This window comes from Gymnogyps californianus, chromosome 1, assembly GCF_018139145.2.
Source record: "Gymnogyps californianus isolate 813 chromosome 1, ASM1813914v2, whole genome shotgun sequence".
Classification (NCBI taxonomy): domain Eukaryota; kingdom Metazoa; phylum Chordata; class Aves; order Accipitriformes; family Cathartidae; genus Gymnogyps; species Gymnogyps californianus.
The window spans coordinates 133,445,081-133,461,953 of record NC_059471.1 but is presented as its reverse complement, the minus strand read 5'-3'; the positions used below and the strand labels follow the sequence as shown (position 1 = coordinate 133,461,953).

Here is a 16,873-nt window from a genome sequence, read left to right as displayed (position 1 = left end):
GGTGGCCCAGAACAGGCAAAATGATGGGACGTTCCTATCACCTGGCCAAGGCTCCTGCAAGCATTGCCCCAAGACACAGGTAGTTATTGAAGCAGTGGTTGCTCCAACTGGCAGGAGAAGGACACACCCTCTGGGCGTCAGCAGGGTGTCAGCACCAGGGTTTCATCTCCCCACAAGGATGCAGGTGGCCTCCAGAGGACGTGGCTGTGACACCCTAATCCAAGGCTTCAGTGCAAAGCTCTGCTCACCTTCCTAGCTCCCTTGTCCTGCCACTAGACTTTTAGTCTTACATTCAGATTGACAAATTGCATAGCCACAAGAAAGACGGGCCCTTAGCTTCTTCTCATACAACATGCCCTGGCCATGAATCACCTCAGAGTTGTGCCCCATACAGAGGGAAAGAAAGCGTTTTGCCCAGGCAGGCACCTTTCCACCCTGTACTGCATTACCTGGCAAGGAGGAGTAAGAGGAGCGCACGGGCCACCATCTCTCCCTGTGACCAAGAGAAGGCACATAGCAAAAGAAACAGACCAGGCAGGTTCTCCAACCCTAGGAAGGTGGGATTGGGGACAGCAAGGCCTCCTTCTGTGGCTCTGCAAGCACAGCACACGACGTCCCACTCAGTCTCCAGGCAAGGACCAACTCTTCCATGTGGCAGATCCAAAGTCTCTGCTTCAATGCCCTGCCTCCTTCTGACCTCCTCGCAAAACACCACCCTCTGCCCTCTTCCATTCCTCCCTGCTTCCCCCTTCCCAATGCCATGGATTGTCTGTCCTCCAGCAGAGACAAAACGGTGAACGGTGATACAAGTTCTTTCCTCCAGCTCAGATATATGCATTGAGCCATCTAGGGAGCTACAGGCAAGTATGAGCAGCAAAACCCACAGTAACAGATCCTATGCATTGGTCCAGATGGTGCTTTGCACACAGGAGACCTTTCCGTGCAAGCTGGGAAGTCTGCCAGCACACATATCTTTCTCCGGCATATCTTTCACCTATGAGAACCCAGAAGTGACAGAGCTTTTGAACAGCTGCTTTCAAGTTCCTCCTCATCCTTTCACCCATGAACAGAACCATAGAGCACTATGCTTGTAAAACTGCATATCACAGTGCCTCCAGAGCCCTGAGCCAGACTGCTAAATGTGAGTCTGACAAAGAATGAGAAAGCTTCTAGGGAAAAGGGAGGCATCAGCCCAAGGACAGAGTAGTCTGGGAACGATGCAAGTAAATGGATGTGGCTGTGTCTTGATGAAACAAGGCTTCATGGACATGCTGACCATGTCAAGCTATGCAGGTCTTTCCAACAGCACACTGCTTTTTATGTTACATACCATCAAGAGCACTGGATATTTTGAAGTGGATGCAATCCATGTGAGGGAAAGTCTCCTGTTCTACCACAAATAACCCACAAGGAGGAGGCAGGCATTAGATGTAACCTTGTTCTGTGTCCTTGAGGAGGAAATCCTGCCCAGCTTCTTCCCACTACCCTCACACCCAAATAATTATTCTCACGGGGAATTTTTCTTTGCACAGTCACTGGATCTCCACTCCCAGTTTAAGGCCAAGGGCAGTTTTTTCTCCCTTCAGATCCCTCTATGGAGGAGAAAGGCACATTTGTGCAACTCCTCTCTGTCAAGCTACAATGCTGTGGTGGGTTGACCCTGGCTGGATGCCAGGTGCCTATCAAAGCCACTCTATCACTCCCCTCCTCAGCTGGGCAAGGGAGAGAAAATATAACGAAAGACTCGTGGGTCGAGATAAGGACAGGAAGAAATCATTTACCAATTACCATCACAGGCAAAACAGACTCGACTTGGGGAAATCAGTTTAATTTATTACCAATCAAATCAGAGTAGGATAATGAGAAATAAACCCAAATCTTAAAAACACCTTCCCCCCACCCCTCCCTTCTTCCCAGGTTTAACTTTACTCCCGATTTTCTCTACCTCCTCCCTGCCAGCAGCACAGGGGGACGGGGAATGGGGGTTGCGGTCAGTTCATCACGCTTTGTTTCTGCCACTCTTTCCTCCTCAGGGGGAGGACTCCTCACACTCTTCCCCTGCTCCAGTGTGGGGTCCCTCCCACGGGAGACAGTCCTCCACAAACTTCTCCAACATGAGTCCTTCCCACAGGCTACAGTTCTTCACGAACTGCTCCAGCATGGGTCCCTTCCACAGGGTGCAGTCCTTCACGAACAGACTGCTCCAGTGTGGGTTCCCCACGGGGTCACAAGTCCTGCCAGCAAACCTGCTCCAGTGTGGGCTCTTCTCTCCATGGGTCCACAGGTCCTGCCAGGAGCCTGCTCCAGTGTGGGCTTCCCATGGGGTCATAGCCTCCTTTGGGCGCATCTGCCTGCTCTGGTGTGGGGTCCTCCATGGGTGGCAGGTGGATATCTGCTCCAGTGTTAACCTCCATGGGCTGCAGGGCGACAGCCTGCCATCTCACCACGGGCTGCAGGGGAATCTCTGCTCTGGCGCACCTCCTGCCCCTCCTTCTTCACTGACCTTGGTGTCTGCAGAGTTGTTTCTCTTACATATTCTTACTCCTCTCTCCTGCTGCAATTGCGCAGGGTTTTTTTTTTCCCCCTTCTTAAATATGTTATCACAGAGGTGCTACCACTGTCACTGATGGGCTCGGCCTTGGCCAGCAGCAGGTCCATCTTGGAACCCGCTGGCATTGGCTCTGTCGGACATAGGGGAAGTTTCTAGCAGAAAGCCACTCCTGTAGCCACCCCCCTCACTACCAAAACTGTACCACACAAACCCAATACAAATGCATACCAGGATCATTATGTCCGCAGCCTGCTCTGTGCCTGGGGCAATGGCATGAATAGCATTGGGCTGAGCAGAGACAATCCCACACTGCGGCTTGTGGGGTCAGGGCCTGTGAAGTTTCAAGGAGTCTGGAATGAAGTGTCAGATGTGGGACAGAGAAACAAAAACCATGCCCCATATCTCTGTCTCCTTTGCATAATACCTCTTTTCTGGAGATCTCAGCTGATGCAGAAGGAAGAAAGGAAAACCCCACAGTATCCCCCCTGTGCTGCCGCAAACTCAGGCCCTCATCCAGCCCCATCGTTCCTGTGATTGCACGCACAGACATACACACATATAAAGACAGTTGAGCAGGGTTCACACCACCCACTGCTGCATGTGAGTGTTATCTCTCACTGATCCCAGCCAGCCAACTACTTTCTCACATTTCAGGCACTCTCACACTGCCCTGCCCACCCCCCATGTCATGCATCTCTTCTTTACTCAGCACTTCCTCCTCACATGTTTCTGTGCCTATGCTGCTGCCACAGGCAGATTCCATTGCTGACTGTTATTTTTTTCTGATTTCCTCCCCATTTGAAACGTTTCTAATATATTCACATTTTCTGTCAGCTTTTTCTGCTGGTCATTCATATAGATAGATGAGAAACTTGCCCATAGCTTTTAAACCCATCCCATCCCAAACAATCCCATCCCTTATCCCATCTAGATTTTGTGGGGGTTTTTCATCCCCTTTCTCCTCAAATAATTTCACCTTCTGCCTAGCCTCCTGCTTCTTTTTTTTTCTTTTTTTTTTTTTTTTTCTCCTGACGGGAGAAAAACAGCCCTTCAACAGTCTCCAGATGTAGTCGTCAAAGAGGGAGGAGCTGTGACTCTCAGCTGTTTCCAGATGGGAACCACATGCCCCTACATGCTGTGGTATAAGCAGGCTCAAAGAAAGGATACCATGCTGCAGCTGGTAGTGTTTTCAGTGGAAGGGGAAAAGGCACAGTTTGAGGATGAATTTCAGAATCGCTTCAAGAGCTGTGGGAGTATGGGCTATCGCTTGTCCTTTTCAATAGATTTTGCCTCAGTGAATGACTCTGGCACATATTACTGTGCTAAGATACACATTGATTCAGATGCTGAGGAAGCTGAGCACAAATCTCTCTGTACAGAAAGTGATCTGATGGCTGGGGAGATTCTGCCTCTGCTCTCTCTTGGTATGGTCAGCTGGCCATTGCCCACAGCGTTGAGGCCAGGTGTCCCTGCAGAATCAGTTTGGGAGAGTGTGGGTTCAACTATAATTTTCCTCACACCATCACAAGATGCAGCCTTCTCTCTTTTTCTGTAGAGAGCAGAGTGGGGAGTGATGAGACAGGGTTATTTCCAAAGGCAAATGTGAGCCTGATTGTCAGGGATCTGCACCAGGTATTGTCTGTGCAGAAAAGCTAGACCCTGCAGAGTGCCCAAGGCCAGCTGCACTTCCTGGAACCATCCAGAACCATTGGAAAAGCTGAGGAAATTTTGTGGAGGGAAAGAACTTACAGATGTGCGTGAGGCAGTGAAACAGAGCTGATTCTGGAGGGAAAGATGGTGATGCAGCCCCAAACCACCTTTTGTACTTGGTGCAAAGGGCATGGCGGAGTTCAGTGTGCTGACCGTGATGCAAACCTCAGTTTATTGGCAGCACTGACACCTTGCAGGCTGCAAGGGATCAGGTTCTTCCCTCAGTGCAAGGGAGGGAAGGGTACAGAAAGAGACCCACGCCTGTTAATTGTATGAGGGTGGAGGAACCCAGCTTCTTCCAGCACCTCACCTGCTCACACTGGAGGAAAGTAACCAGGTTCACACACTTTGTGTATCTTTGTGTCTCAGCTGAGGCACACAGAATTTCTGTGCTGCCTATGTTTGTGCTGATATTGTCAGTACATAATATGTACATCATAATGCTTTCTCTGTTTCCTTTTTTTGTTAAGCAGCACATGATTGAGGAAACTGTTAGCAGTCTTTGAGAGGGATATAACTATTCCCACTTTTCTGCAGAGAGACAGGAGGAAAACTTCAACATTAAGCACATAAGAGACTCAAGAGAGACCAGAACATTCTGTTCAGCTAGGGATGTATTTCTCCATATCATGCAGCTATGTAATACCTGCATAGATATAGTATGGAGCTAATAGCATGTGCATGAAGCCCTTTCCAGTAACACAGACTGCTGTCATCCAAGAACAAACCCAGGTGGCCCCAAGAATGAGGTGTCTCAGGAGTCTGTTATACCAAAGCTGTTTTATCAGGGTAAAGTCTCCCAGCTACAGACATATGCCCACAGAATAAATAGATCCACGTGTGCTCAGACTCCACTGATCAGTTCACACCAGCTGCCTGGGGAGAGGCTTGTTCACTAATGATCTTATTGCTCCTTCAGCAGATTTTGTCTTTCTCTCTGTGTCACTTTTTTTTTCCCTCTGTTTTTTTTTTTCTTTTTTTTTGATCTTAAGATGTTTTGCTTCCTTGTTCTGTGATTTATTTTCTCTCAGGAATTCTCCCCCTTTTTTGCTGTGGTATTTAGATTTATCTAGGATAATTTGAGATCTCAGAAATCTTGTTACCTCCTTTTCCAAACACATCAAACAGCAGACATCTCAGCTGTGACCCACAGCCTAACAAAGGTGTTGCAATCCCCGCTTCTTGAAAACTGATAATTTTTCTCACTTTCTTTTTTCCCCCGTTGTCATTTTGGTAGGAGCTATTCCTTCTTATTCTGGAACAGTGTCATTTCTGAGATCCTCCCGCCACCCTTCCCTAAGAGACATGTTGACTTTTACACAAACCAGCATAATTTGTTGCCCAGTTCTATTCTTAACGCTTTTTCCAAGTGCTGTGCTTCTTTGGAGAAGTTGGACTGACTGAGAGTTTTAGCTCTGTCTTGCCTTTGAAGCCTTTTAGTTAAGTGCTGCTGCCACTTGGTTACTTCCCCTTCCTGCCATGCCAGGCTGGTGCAAGGTTTTCATGCCTTCATATGTGCACTCAAATACATGGCATTTGATCCCACAGGACTTTTTCCTGAGAAAAATAGAGAAAGTACAGGGCACTTTGTCCTGTTGACCCTCGGGCTCTAACCAGGGCTCACAGCTCTGTAATCCTCGCACTCCTGCTGTGCAGAGCTGTGTGATAAAAGCAGTATGTGGAAATGTCAGCAGAGAGAGAAAGAAAAATAGTGTCCTCACATCTCAGTGCTCTGCAGATGTCTGTTGCTCTTATTAGACAGCGCAAAGGAGGGAACAACTTTGTCAGCGACCTCTTCATGGCACTATACACCACAGGCATTAGTGATGTACCAGCTGTGTAAGAGGGGAGATCCTGTGAGAATATTCCAGCAATGTGAAAATCAAGAATGGCCTATAATCTGGAAAGTGGAAATTCTTCTTTACCCACTGGAGACCTTGACACCTCGGGGGATAGTGACAGAGGACTGGGACTGTTTCCAGACTACTTTTCTCAACATCCCTGCCATTTGAGAATCCCCTCTGCCTGATGATAGAAGTATTTCTTCCCCCCCATTTTCATCTCATTATCTTTTCATCGCATCTTCTCCAACTTTTTCTTCTCCTTTCCTCTAACATATCAGGCAAAGATATCAACCACCCTCCACTCACCGTGGTCAGGGAGGGAGAACCTGTGACTTTCAACTGCTCGCAGATAAGAACTTTGTATCCTGGTAAAAACAGGATGAAGGGAAGGATGCCAGGCTACAGCTCAGGGATTTTTCTGGAAAAGGGCAGACGCAGAGGAGGAATTCAGCAAGTGCTTTCAGAGCAATGGGACACAAAGCTACAGTCTGATCCTGTTTGTATATTGTGCCTATCTCTGTAACTCAGGCACCTATTATTCTCCTAGGAGGTATCTCAGTGACAAAGCATCTGAGAACCAGGCACAAACCTCTCTGTAGGCAAATGGCACTTGTTCCTTCATGCTCTGTTCTTGTCCTGTCCCTCCCTTTCCTCCAGTGTCAGATTTCTTTTAAATTTCTCCCCACTTCACCTACTCTCTGCTTTTTCTATCCTTTTATTTTACTGAAAGTCTCTATTCCCCTTTCTTTTTTAGGAGACAGCTATACAGCCTGTTGGTAACTTTGGCAGCGTTTTCATGGGCTTTCAACTCCAGTCCTAGTTGAGGTTAGGAGGAGTTAAAACCAGATCCCAGAACATCTCTGTCCTTTTGACTCTTCCAGGAAAACTAAGCAAGCCCAGTGTAACAAGTTAACTGAGCAAAAAGGTATAGACAGCAGCCCCAGTGGCACTGGTACATGAGGAGAACAAGCCCTAGAAGAAGTTGTTTCATTCCCTAGGTAAAGCTTTCAGGGAGGTTCCACTAGGGAACGTCATATTGTTGGGGGTGGGAATGGGGGGGATGGGAAGCATTTGTGTTGCTGCCTGCTGTTTTCTACAGTAGGAGTATGCTGCCTGTGTGATTCAGCGCACTGTCTCAGCTGATTTAGGCACTTTTGTACCACCTGAGTATGTGCTGATAAACAGAAACGATGTTCTCCAGAAACGGCTGCATGTAACTGACTGAAAGACTCCTGAAGATGAGTTTGCAAAATGTTCCAAGATCCTGCTAGTTGAGAGGCACCACAAATATTAAATATTTTCCCCAGAGTGACATTCCCTGCTTCTGTCCTCCATACCATAGCCTATGGAAGTACCCAGATAAACGTTGCACAAAGAAGGGGTGCCTGAAAGTCTTTATTTTTTGATAATTTTTGTATGTCCAGTCCCAAAACAGAAGAAAATGAGGAGGAGGAAAAGCAAGTCACAGAGAACAAAAGTGTCTCAGTTGGCAGACATAGTTGCTTTGATCCAGGAGACATAATTGCAAACCTTAGTGTAAACCCCAGGATAGCCTCTCTGCGCACATCCAATACCCCAGGAAACAATGCCCTGGAGCTGCCCATTGCAGACGACCGGACCGCCGGAATCCCCCTGTGCACATAAAGGATACGGATATTCAGCAAATGGTATCAGCCTAAGTAAGTGATGAGTCAGAGATCCCAGGAATCACTGACATTCGAGGGAGCTCCATTGGGCTTTTTCTACACAAAAGTTCTACAAAGGTCATTTCGGATTACCACTCTACACCTGATGCTACTGTGCCTTCCTTTAGCTCCAAGGGCACCACAGCTAAGGATGAGTAAGCTGCCTGGTTTTGACAGATGCAGTCCTTGGCAGACGCTTCGGATACGTGTGTCTTAAACATTATTCTGCCAAATATTTCCATGGAGCTAGGCACATGTAAAATGCAGAGCAGTTGTCAGATGCGTTCATTTTCCAGACTGCCTGGATCTTGGCATACCGGCTATTTCATTTTCAGTGAGTCCAAAACTAACATTTTCATCCTAAGCTCTAAAGTCACCGTGATTACTATTGACTCTCTGGTGCAGCACTCCTCCATTTTCAATAGCCTAAGGTGCAGGAGGTGGCATAGTCTGCTTGTGGAGATTTAGGGCAGAGGTATTCGCTGTCTCAAAAAAAGGACAATGACTAACTGAGTCGAAAAAAACTAGCCTCACTGAATAAGCAACTGTCACCCGAAGCCTCCACTGTTGCTCAAAAAAACAACATTCAGACATGCTGGTGCAGTGAGTATAGCAGATTCTCTAATATGATGGCCTCTTCTACTGGCAAAAGGCAGGAGAGAAACATATGTGAAAGAAGAGGCAGATGTTTTACCTGGCAGGAGTCTTTTCCTCCCTCCACGAATCCTATACATAGCATGTTCTTGGTAATTTGCCCCGGGTAGGCTTTGGTGCACTCGCTTGAGGAGAGTACAGGAGCCTTCAGGCACTGCAAGGTATCTGGATACGCATCTACAAGAAAATAGGGAGAGATGGTTAATGACATCTCTGAGTTCATTTCAGAGCCCGGAGAAGATCTTTCTTAGCAGAAAAGTAATCGCTGAACATCCTGGTTTAGCAGTCGTCATTCTTCCTCTGAACAGTAATCGCAGCATGGATTCCTTTTGTTTAGATGGAACAGATTCTACCCATGGGTCCACCGTTCTACACTGCAGCCATGTTAATTTTTCTCGTACCTAGAAAATCATCAGTTGTCAAGTGTGGAGCTAAGAGCTACTCTTGTAGCACATATGCTGGAGGAAACCTGGGCCTCAGGAAAACCATCCTCTCCTCTGGTGCAGGTTTAGTTGTCGCCAGTGGATTAGACACCAGTCACCATCCACACCTCTGACCATTGGTGTAAGAGAATGGAGCTCTCTTGTAGTAATTTTAGATCCAGAGTCACAGATTTTGATCTTGTTCTCAGAGAACTGACAACTCTACTGACATGAGTTAAATTGCTAGTGCTTGGCACTGCACAGCTGATAGCGCCAGGCCACAAAATTTATGGCAGCGTGAACATGCTGGTGAACAGCACGTGGATGACTGAAGTGATTCCATGTTCGTAACACAGAACAAGAGGAAGGACCTTATAAAGGCTTGCCTTTAAAGCAGTTAAATGGTTACTGTCCTACACAGACTGATCACTCAAAAAGGCCTGTCCCACAGCACTTCTCTGTGCTTTACCCTGTACTGTTTGGAGTTAATTGTGAGGTCTTGGAGTGTCTCCCGGGCCCTCATGGTGCTGTACATTCATTCCCACAGAGTACTCACCGCCATTGCTGAGTGTGTTGCCCCAGCCAGAGATTAGGCATCTGGTGCCTGTGGCCACACAGCTGGTAGGCAGAGGAACTGTTTGGACAGCTCGGTTGAGCTGGGCTGGTTTGGCAAGCTTGATGAGCATAATGTCATTGTCCAGCGTTGCAGAGCTGTAGCCAGAGTGGCGGATGACTTTAGCTGAACTAATGAACTGCTGTGTCGATTCTGTGAGTGCCAGGTTATGTTTCCCGAGCTGCACTTCAATGCGACTAGAAAAAGAGAAGGAATGGCATATACTTTACTGCTACCGACAGGTTATGAGGAACCTCCCCATCCGTCACCGTATGCACTCGCTTCAACATCACTGTTGTAGTAGCTGTTTTCATGCAGATTATCTTTCTTGCCCTGCAATAAGTCCTGGGGATCCACACTGAGATCTTACCCACTCCCAGTACAGGTGGTAAATTTCTGCAGGTTTATTTTGTTGAGCTGGGGCAAGTTGAATATATAACAGTGCTTTATACAAACATTCTGGAAAAAGGCAAACTGCTATCACCCTGACCTCGTTCCTCTTCCTGTTCTCCAGTGATGAAGTTTTAGCAAGATTAATGCAATTTATAAGAAATTACAGCCCATAACTCGTGGCTAGATCATCACGTTGTCATTTCAGAAAGTGCTCTGCATTCACAGAAACATTTGCAAAAGTGAAAAACGCCTTATGATGCCTCAGCCCAGCTTCCTGGATGAGCCACCCATTCCTTGGTTGTCTCCTGTCAGAATGGAGTCACTTACATATTTGGATCTCACAGCTCAGAATTCCCGCTAGAAGTGAACTGGAAGAAAGAAGTAGGTTACGGAAGAATATATTTTTTTCCACTCACGACTTGTAGCAGTGAGCAGCTGACAGGACCCACTGGCTGTTGATGAGGGAACCTCCACAGAAGTGATAGCCCGAATTCAGGGACACCTGATAGGGGACAGAGTTCGCTGCACAGGTGTAGCCTCCCACAATCTTGTCATCATCATCATCATAATCAGCGTTGATGGGGAAGGCAACTGGGAGATAAGAAGTGGCATATGTCAACATCTGGCATAAGGAATCTTGTGCCCCTGTGACTGACTGAAGCATCTCGCTTGTAGGCTCTACTTCTAGAAAAACTCACGGTAGCGGTGGTGGGCAAGTCTAATGGACATTCATTTGCTGCTCCCTAAAATAAGGTAATCAGCCTTAGATGGGCATCTCACGTATCTGCGTCTAAACCACTGGCTGCTAGTCCCAGAGTGAACATAAGAACATAGAAATGTTCTTGTTGGATCGGATCAAAGGTGCGTCTGTCCCAGGATCCTTGTCTGCAGTGGTGGTCAATAGTGGACTGAGTGTAAGTACAAAACAAGTCTGCAGTGGTATTACCTTGGAGCACTCGCCCATAGTCCAAAAATTTACAGCAGCTTTAGGACTTCCTGAGCCAGAGGTGTTACCTCTGTATTTCATAGTCCTTAAGAGAGAGACAGTCTTTTTTGAAGCTATGGACACATTTCAGTATGCCTGGGTCAAAAACCTCTATGAAGGCATTAATTCCCCATTTTGTGACACAAGCAATTATGAACAGACAGCAGGCAAAAAGAAGTTGCAGTGCTCTGCCTTAAAACTTTTGCAAGATGAAACTGGACTTCACTTTCCCACAACAGACTACCTTGCAAATTTGCTCAGAAAATAAGCTTCCTAATAAATTACAAAAAGAGAAGTAAAAAATATACTTACCAGCCACACCAACAAAGGTGATGAACAGTATGTATTTCATGATCTTGACAGAGCCTCAAGCCCAGACTGGTGGACTGGAAGCGTGAGCTGCTAGAAATACATTTTTTGAAATGGCCTTATCTCTAGTCCAAGGTTTTCTCCAGACAAAAAGTACACAGTGGAAAATTTGAAGATCCAAATGTGGGCATTAACAGGCACTGGCAGAAAGTACAAATAACATATCAGTTAATCATAAACCTTTCCTAAGACAGAGAGCTATTTTAAATTATTTCAGAGGGCAGCCTTCAATTTAAAAATACATTTGGGCTTTGGAAGATGTGTAGTTGTTTGCCTGTCTCATTCTTACACGCAGTGCCTGTTGAGAGCAACCCTCAAACCCCTTTGCGATTCCTCTGCGCTGATGGTGTCATTTTAAAAATGTATATTTTTTACCGGAAGCTGAATATTATAGGTAATGGACAGTAAGATACTATACATGTATTTGGGAAAAAAAACCAAACCAACCCAAAACCAAAACCTCTCAGTGTTAAGTTTGTTAAGTTTATTTTAGCAAATTCCTTTTCTTGAGTAATATGTGTGTGTGTGTTTTCATCATATAGAACACAGTGTTTTCCCAAATAAAATCATTCAGAAGTAATTTCAATAAGTGAGTACGAAAAAACTATTCTGTGCCCCCCACCACCTCCCAAGTTAAATAGTTCAAATGTGGGAATGTGCACCAAATCTCTTTGAAAGATTTCTCTCTTTCCTAGTTTCTAATAATAATAATAATTTCTCTCTTTCCTAATAATATCGGCCTGAGTACCGAACCGCATTTTTTATTTAGCTTCGGAATGTTCTATAGAGACTCATTTTTGTCACAGAAGAATTTCAGTGTAACATTGATGTTTATGGATGTAGTGTATACAAACAAAAATACTGTGAACACAAATAATGAGATCTTCTGAAATCCTTCTCTGACAGAGTGATAATTTCTGTCACGATGCTGAGTTTGCTAAAGCTTAATGCATTTGATGAATAATCATTTTCCAAGCAGCTTCATCATGTTAGGTCCTGAAAGACATGGGATAGCCTCAAGTGACTGTAAACAGAAGTCATATGCTTTGAGATGCTGAAATGGCATGAGAGACTAAATAGGCATAGCCTTTCTACTCCGTTTCTTAATCAATTTTTTGAGAGCCCTGGAGGACTGGTACACACAGTGGCACTGTCCAGATGGAAATTTTCCTTCATGTTAAAGGACAAGTCCGAGGCCAGGGACTCCTCCAAAGGGCTGCACGACTTGTCTTGGGCTTTAAACTGGTATCAGTGCACAGTTTTCTTACAAACATGTTTTATCCTGAGAAACAAATAAGGATGAGAAGCTTCCTGTGGAAAAGGGAAAGATCTGTAATAGGACCAAGCATGGCAAAAATTACCAAAGCTATCTAATCCCATCATAACTGAGCAGAGCAAGATCAATTCCTAATCTACAATAGTGTATAATTTGATCTCCCTGTGGATTTATAATTCCTTTGTCCAAAACATGCCATTGGCATAGAGACAGGCTGTCATCCGATACTTTAAAACAATATTTTTCCTGAGATATAGCTCTAATAACCTATTAGGTAACACCCAGGCTATGAAGGACAGCTTCCTTTTCCTTCTTTTCACAGGGTTTAGTATTTGGTTTAGTATCCACCCAAATTCCAGGAAAATCCAGTAATTCAGCATCTGAATTGGGAAGCTCGACCATACCTGCCTTTATCTTGGTACTTTTTTTTTTCCCCCTTTGTTCCTTATTTAATCTGCTCTGATCTCTAACTGATTGGTTATTCTTAACAGCAGGAAAGGCGTCATATAGGGCCGGCTGGTAATCTCCTTGAAGAAAAAGCTCTCTCTGAGACTCTGTGTGCTACTTGCTTAAATCAACAAGAGGACACTACTGACCTCTTCCCAAGCTACTGCCAGAGCTCACGGCAAAAGTCCTGGGTCATAGTTCCTGCGGTTCTTGTGTCCCTAAGGCCTTGATGGCAGACATCTAGTGAACATATCTCACCCGAGTCCCTCCCATTCTCCCATCTGCCTCCCAGGGGCCCCTTCTAGAGGCTCCTGTGAATCCCAGAACTCCAGGATGCGTGCCAGCAGGGCAGCTCATGGAGAAAACGGATCTCAAATGAAGGCAAACGGGGTGTTTGTGATGCACAACTCAGAGGTCATCCACCAGACAGACTGCTTCACAACAGCCCTTCAGGCCTTTCAGTGAGAGCTGTGAAGGATGAACAGACTCCTGTCATTCAGGCTGAAATTGGAACACCTCCTCCTGCCCCTCCTTCCTTTCTTTAAGATGATGAATCCCTACCTGAAATGTAAATACCCTCTTCTGCTCAATGCTGCCGAACATTCCACAGGCCCATTGTAAGGCTTTTTCAGGGTCTGTCAAAAAAATGCACTCTGGGGCTACATCTCCAGCTGCAAACACGTCTCTCATTTAATGTAGTGATGCTGCAGCAGAATGCTGGCAGCTCCAGGGGCACAGGAAGGAGAAGGAGATGGGTGAATGGAGGGCAGCTGTGTTAGAAATTATCAATGGACAAGCAATCGCAGCTTGCATTTCTAGAAATCCATGTTCCTAGTTCAAGTATTTCGGTCAGCTGTAGCACCACTGGACTCAGATAAAGCAAATACATTTGTGCAGGCAGATGCAAGATCCTGGGAAAGGGAAACCTGGCAAGACCACGGGCTGACAGAGATAAAGCTTCCCAGGAGCATAAAGCAGAGGAGTTTCTGAGGCTAGTTCTTGTACATCTCACAGAGCTTGGTGGTAGAGGGACTGTTGATTCTCTCTTCCCAAGTCTCTCCTGCCTGGGAGGAGCTGGTTGAAAGGCACCCCATCTGACACAGGAACATCAAGTCTCCAGTTGCTGGAGGCCAGGAGAGTGTCTGGGGAAGGGTTTTGCATCTTCTGCTCTTTGCATCTGTAATCGATGGTCAGAGACAGGCTCCTGGTTTAAGATGTTCCAGTGCAGGAGTCTCCAAAGTGGGGTGCATGCACCCCTGGGGGTGCACAAGAGGATGCACTGGGGCATGGGAAGAAAACCTTAGAACTTCAGTATTATACGTATATAATTATCAGTTACTAAATACACATATACTGGAGGTGCATGCTGAAAAATATTTCACTGATAGGAGTGCGTGATCAAAAACGTTTGGAGACCGCTGTTTTAGTGATTTCAACAAATACCTTACACGTTCTTTCTCACATTCTGCTATAGCATCAGCCTCCAACTCTGCAGAGCCTTCATGTTCTTTCTTCACTACCAGGGCTTCCTTCCTCTCTTGCTCACCCCTGGCTTCCCCCCAGCAAATTAAAAGTCTGCTGACACTCTCAACTGCGTTTGCCATTTTCCATTTCTCGACCTACACAAATGTGCACCACGTGCTTTCCACCATGACACAGCTGGTGCATCCTGTTCCAAAGGTGCCATGGAAGTGAAGGTGCCGGTGTGAAGGCTGCACACATTTCATTTGTGAAGTTCTTTGGCAGCTTCTGCTCTTCTGTTCTCTTCCTGACTCAGGGTGGTAAAGACAAAGCCTTATGTTTCAGAGTAGCACAGAAAGAACTCAGGAGGATATTTCAGGAGTTGCTGTGAAGACTTCTGAAGTTTCAAACTCTTTTGGCTCTTGCTAATTCCTCTGTAGCTCATTGGCTGCTGCTACACTGTAAGAGAATGAATTCAGACCTGGTGCTGTGAAACTCAATCCTCTTTCTCTCAGTTGCTTTTCCTGGGGATGCTGATGATGACAAGATTGTGGAAATCTACAATTGCCCAGAGCATTCAGTTCCCTACCAGTGTCCTTGAAGGCTGGGTATCACTTCTGTGGCGGTTCGCTCGTCAACAACCAGTGGGTCCTGTCAGCTGCTCACTGCTAGAAATCATAAGTATGGATTGAGTTGTGTATCTGGATTCTAGTCAAATCTTGCAAAGCCACCAGATTTGGAATACGGTGCCTAGCAAAAGAAGAGAATCCAAGGTGGCAACGCATGGTGTATCTGAAACCGAAGGAGAAACACGACCCTCTGTCTCACTACGTTACATGATCTTTGCAATATTCCTGCACTCTTGGCATCCTTTTCGGTGCATCCTAACATGCCTTTCTGTGCACATTTGCATGTCCATGTGGCTTACCATTACTATTTTGTTCTTTTTCATTCCTCCAGACTTTCTCCATGGATCTTTCTTGTCCTAATTTAGGGCATACCTCTGCAGAGAGAGCACAGATCAAGGATTGTGCTCCTCTGCAATAGGAAATGTAATCTTCCTTCCCTAAGCATTGCTCTAGGTGTCTGAAGTGATCCATCTATGCTCGCACCATTGCCACAGTTGCCAGCTGGGGATCCACTGGACAGGATACACAACTAGCAAGGCTCTCCAGACTCTGTCTTTCACGAAATCATAAAGCTCCTAGAGCTCTGTGACACAGGTATCTTTGATTAGGGCAACACTCCCTTACTCTATTCCAAGTGTCTGCCAGTGCCCATGTGGCACCAAGCTGTTCTACCCATGGTTAACTACTGCTCTTCTCTGCCGGTAATCTTGCAGCCGTATACAAGTGAGATGGAGAGTACAACATTGATGTGAAGGAAGACAGTGAACTAGTCAGGAGTGCCGCATTAATCATTCACTATCCTAGAGAGTGAATCATCAAGATTTGGATCAAGAAGCCTTGATAACAACATTATGTTAACCACCATGGACTAAAGTGCTGACATTCAACCCACAGCTCTGCCCAGCTCCCGTGCCAAGGAAAGTCCCGAGTGCCTTTTTCAAGGTGAGGAAACACACTGAGCAGTGGCTGTATCAGTGTATGTTGCAGGTACCTGGTCACACTTCTCCTGCTCTACCGCCAGGTTCATGAGATCCATGTACATTTCACTGCTGCTTTGCAGCCTTTCCATGTTGTGCCTGCGAGTTCCCCAAACTGTCTTGCCAGTGTGCCTCAATCAACAATGCCCTTCGCATTTGCTCATGCAGGTCAAGGGTCAAGGGTTGCCCTGCTTTGCTGGACGGCTCTCGCATATAGGTGTACAGGTCTTTCTGTTCACTGTCAGTGCTGAGTCCCAAGATGAAACCTAATTTTCACTGCTGTCCCGGCAGCCAATTTCCCTAAGGTTCTCCAGCGACTGAGAGCTCCAGTTCTGAGTAACCAAAAGTGCCAAGAGGCTTACCTAGGCCAGATCACCAGCAACATGATCTGTGTAGGATTCCTGGGTGGTGGGAAAGACTCATGCCAGGTAAGCATTGATGTCTGCACAGAGCCCTGGGTCACACACCCCAGGGTGCCTCAGGCTGCACAGTGTATGCCAGAGCTTGGCAGAGTACGTAGGCCTCCTCATCTCCAGGTTTTCTGTTCTGACACAGTATCCTTCCAGCAGGGTTTCAATACAGGGTGGACTTCACCCGAACTAGCAGGTCCAACCACATCTGCTGGGCACTGAGTGCAGTAGCAGTGGATTGTTGGGGTTAGGGGAGGTCAGCAAATAAGGAGTGCTGTCCTTCTGTGCTCCCATATCAGGACTTACTGCACTTCACTTTGCATTCCCTGGATTTTTTGTACCAGATCAAAACCTTTCCAGGTGAGATCAGCTCATACTTCTACATTTTCTCTCCAGGATGACTCAGGTGGCCCTGACTATGCACTGGAAAACTTCAGGGAATCGTGT

At 46.3% G+C, this 16,873-nt stretch overlaps 1 protein-coding gene, 1 pseudogene and 1 gene segment (V, D, J or C); 2 read left to right on the top strand and 1 right to left on the bottom strand.

The window, feature by feature from the left end:
- The window catches only part of LOC127029744 (T-cell receptor beta-2 chain C region-like), a 42,565-nt gene that overhangs the window by 3,559 nt on the left and 22,133 nt on the right, over positions 1-16,873 (top strand). Inside the window, 1 exon segment of the C gene segment in view lies at positions 10,138-10,161. Within this exon segment, the coding sequence occupies positions 10,138-10,161 (24 nt within the window).
- LOC127029746 (trypsin I-P1-like) lies at positions 7,588-11,209 on the bottom strand. The gene is made up of 5 exons (XM_050915537.1): positions 11,170-11,209; positions 10,289-10,463; positions 9,423-9,676; positions 8,485-8,621; positions 7,588-7,737 (listed from the first exon to the last, which is right to left on the bottom strand). The coding sequence occupies exons 1-5, from the start codon at positions 11,207-11,209 to the stop codon at positions 7,588-7,590; spliced, it is 756 nt and encodes a 251-aa protein (XP_050771494.1).
- The window catches only part of LOC127029747 (trypsin II-P29-like), a 2,589-nt pseudogene continuing 595 nt past the window's right edge, over positions 14,880-16,873 (top strand).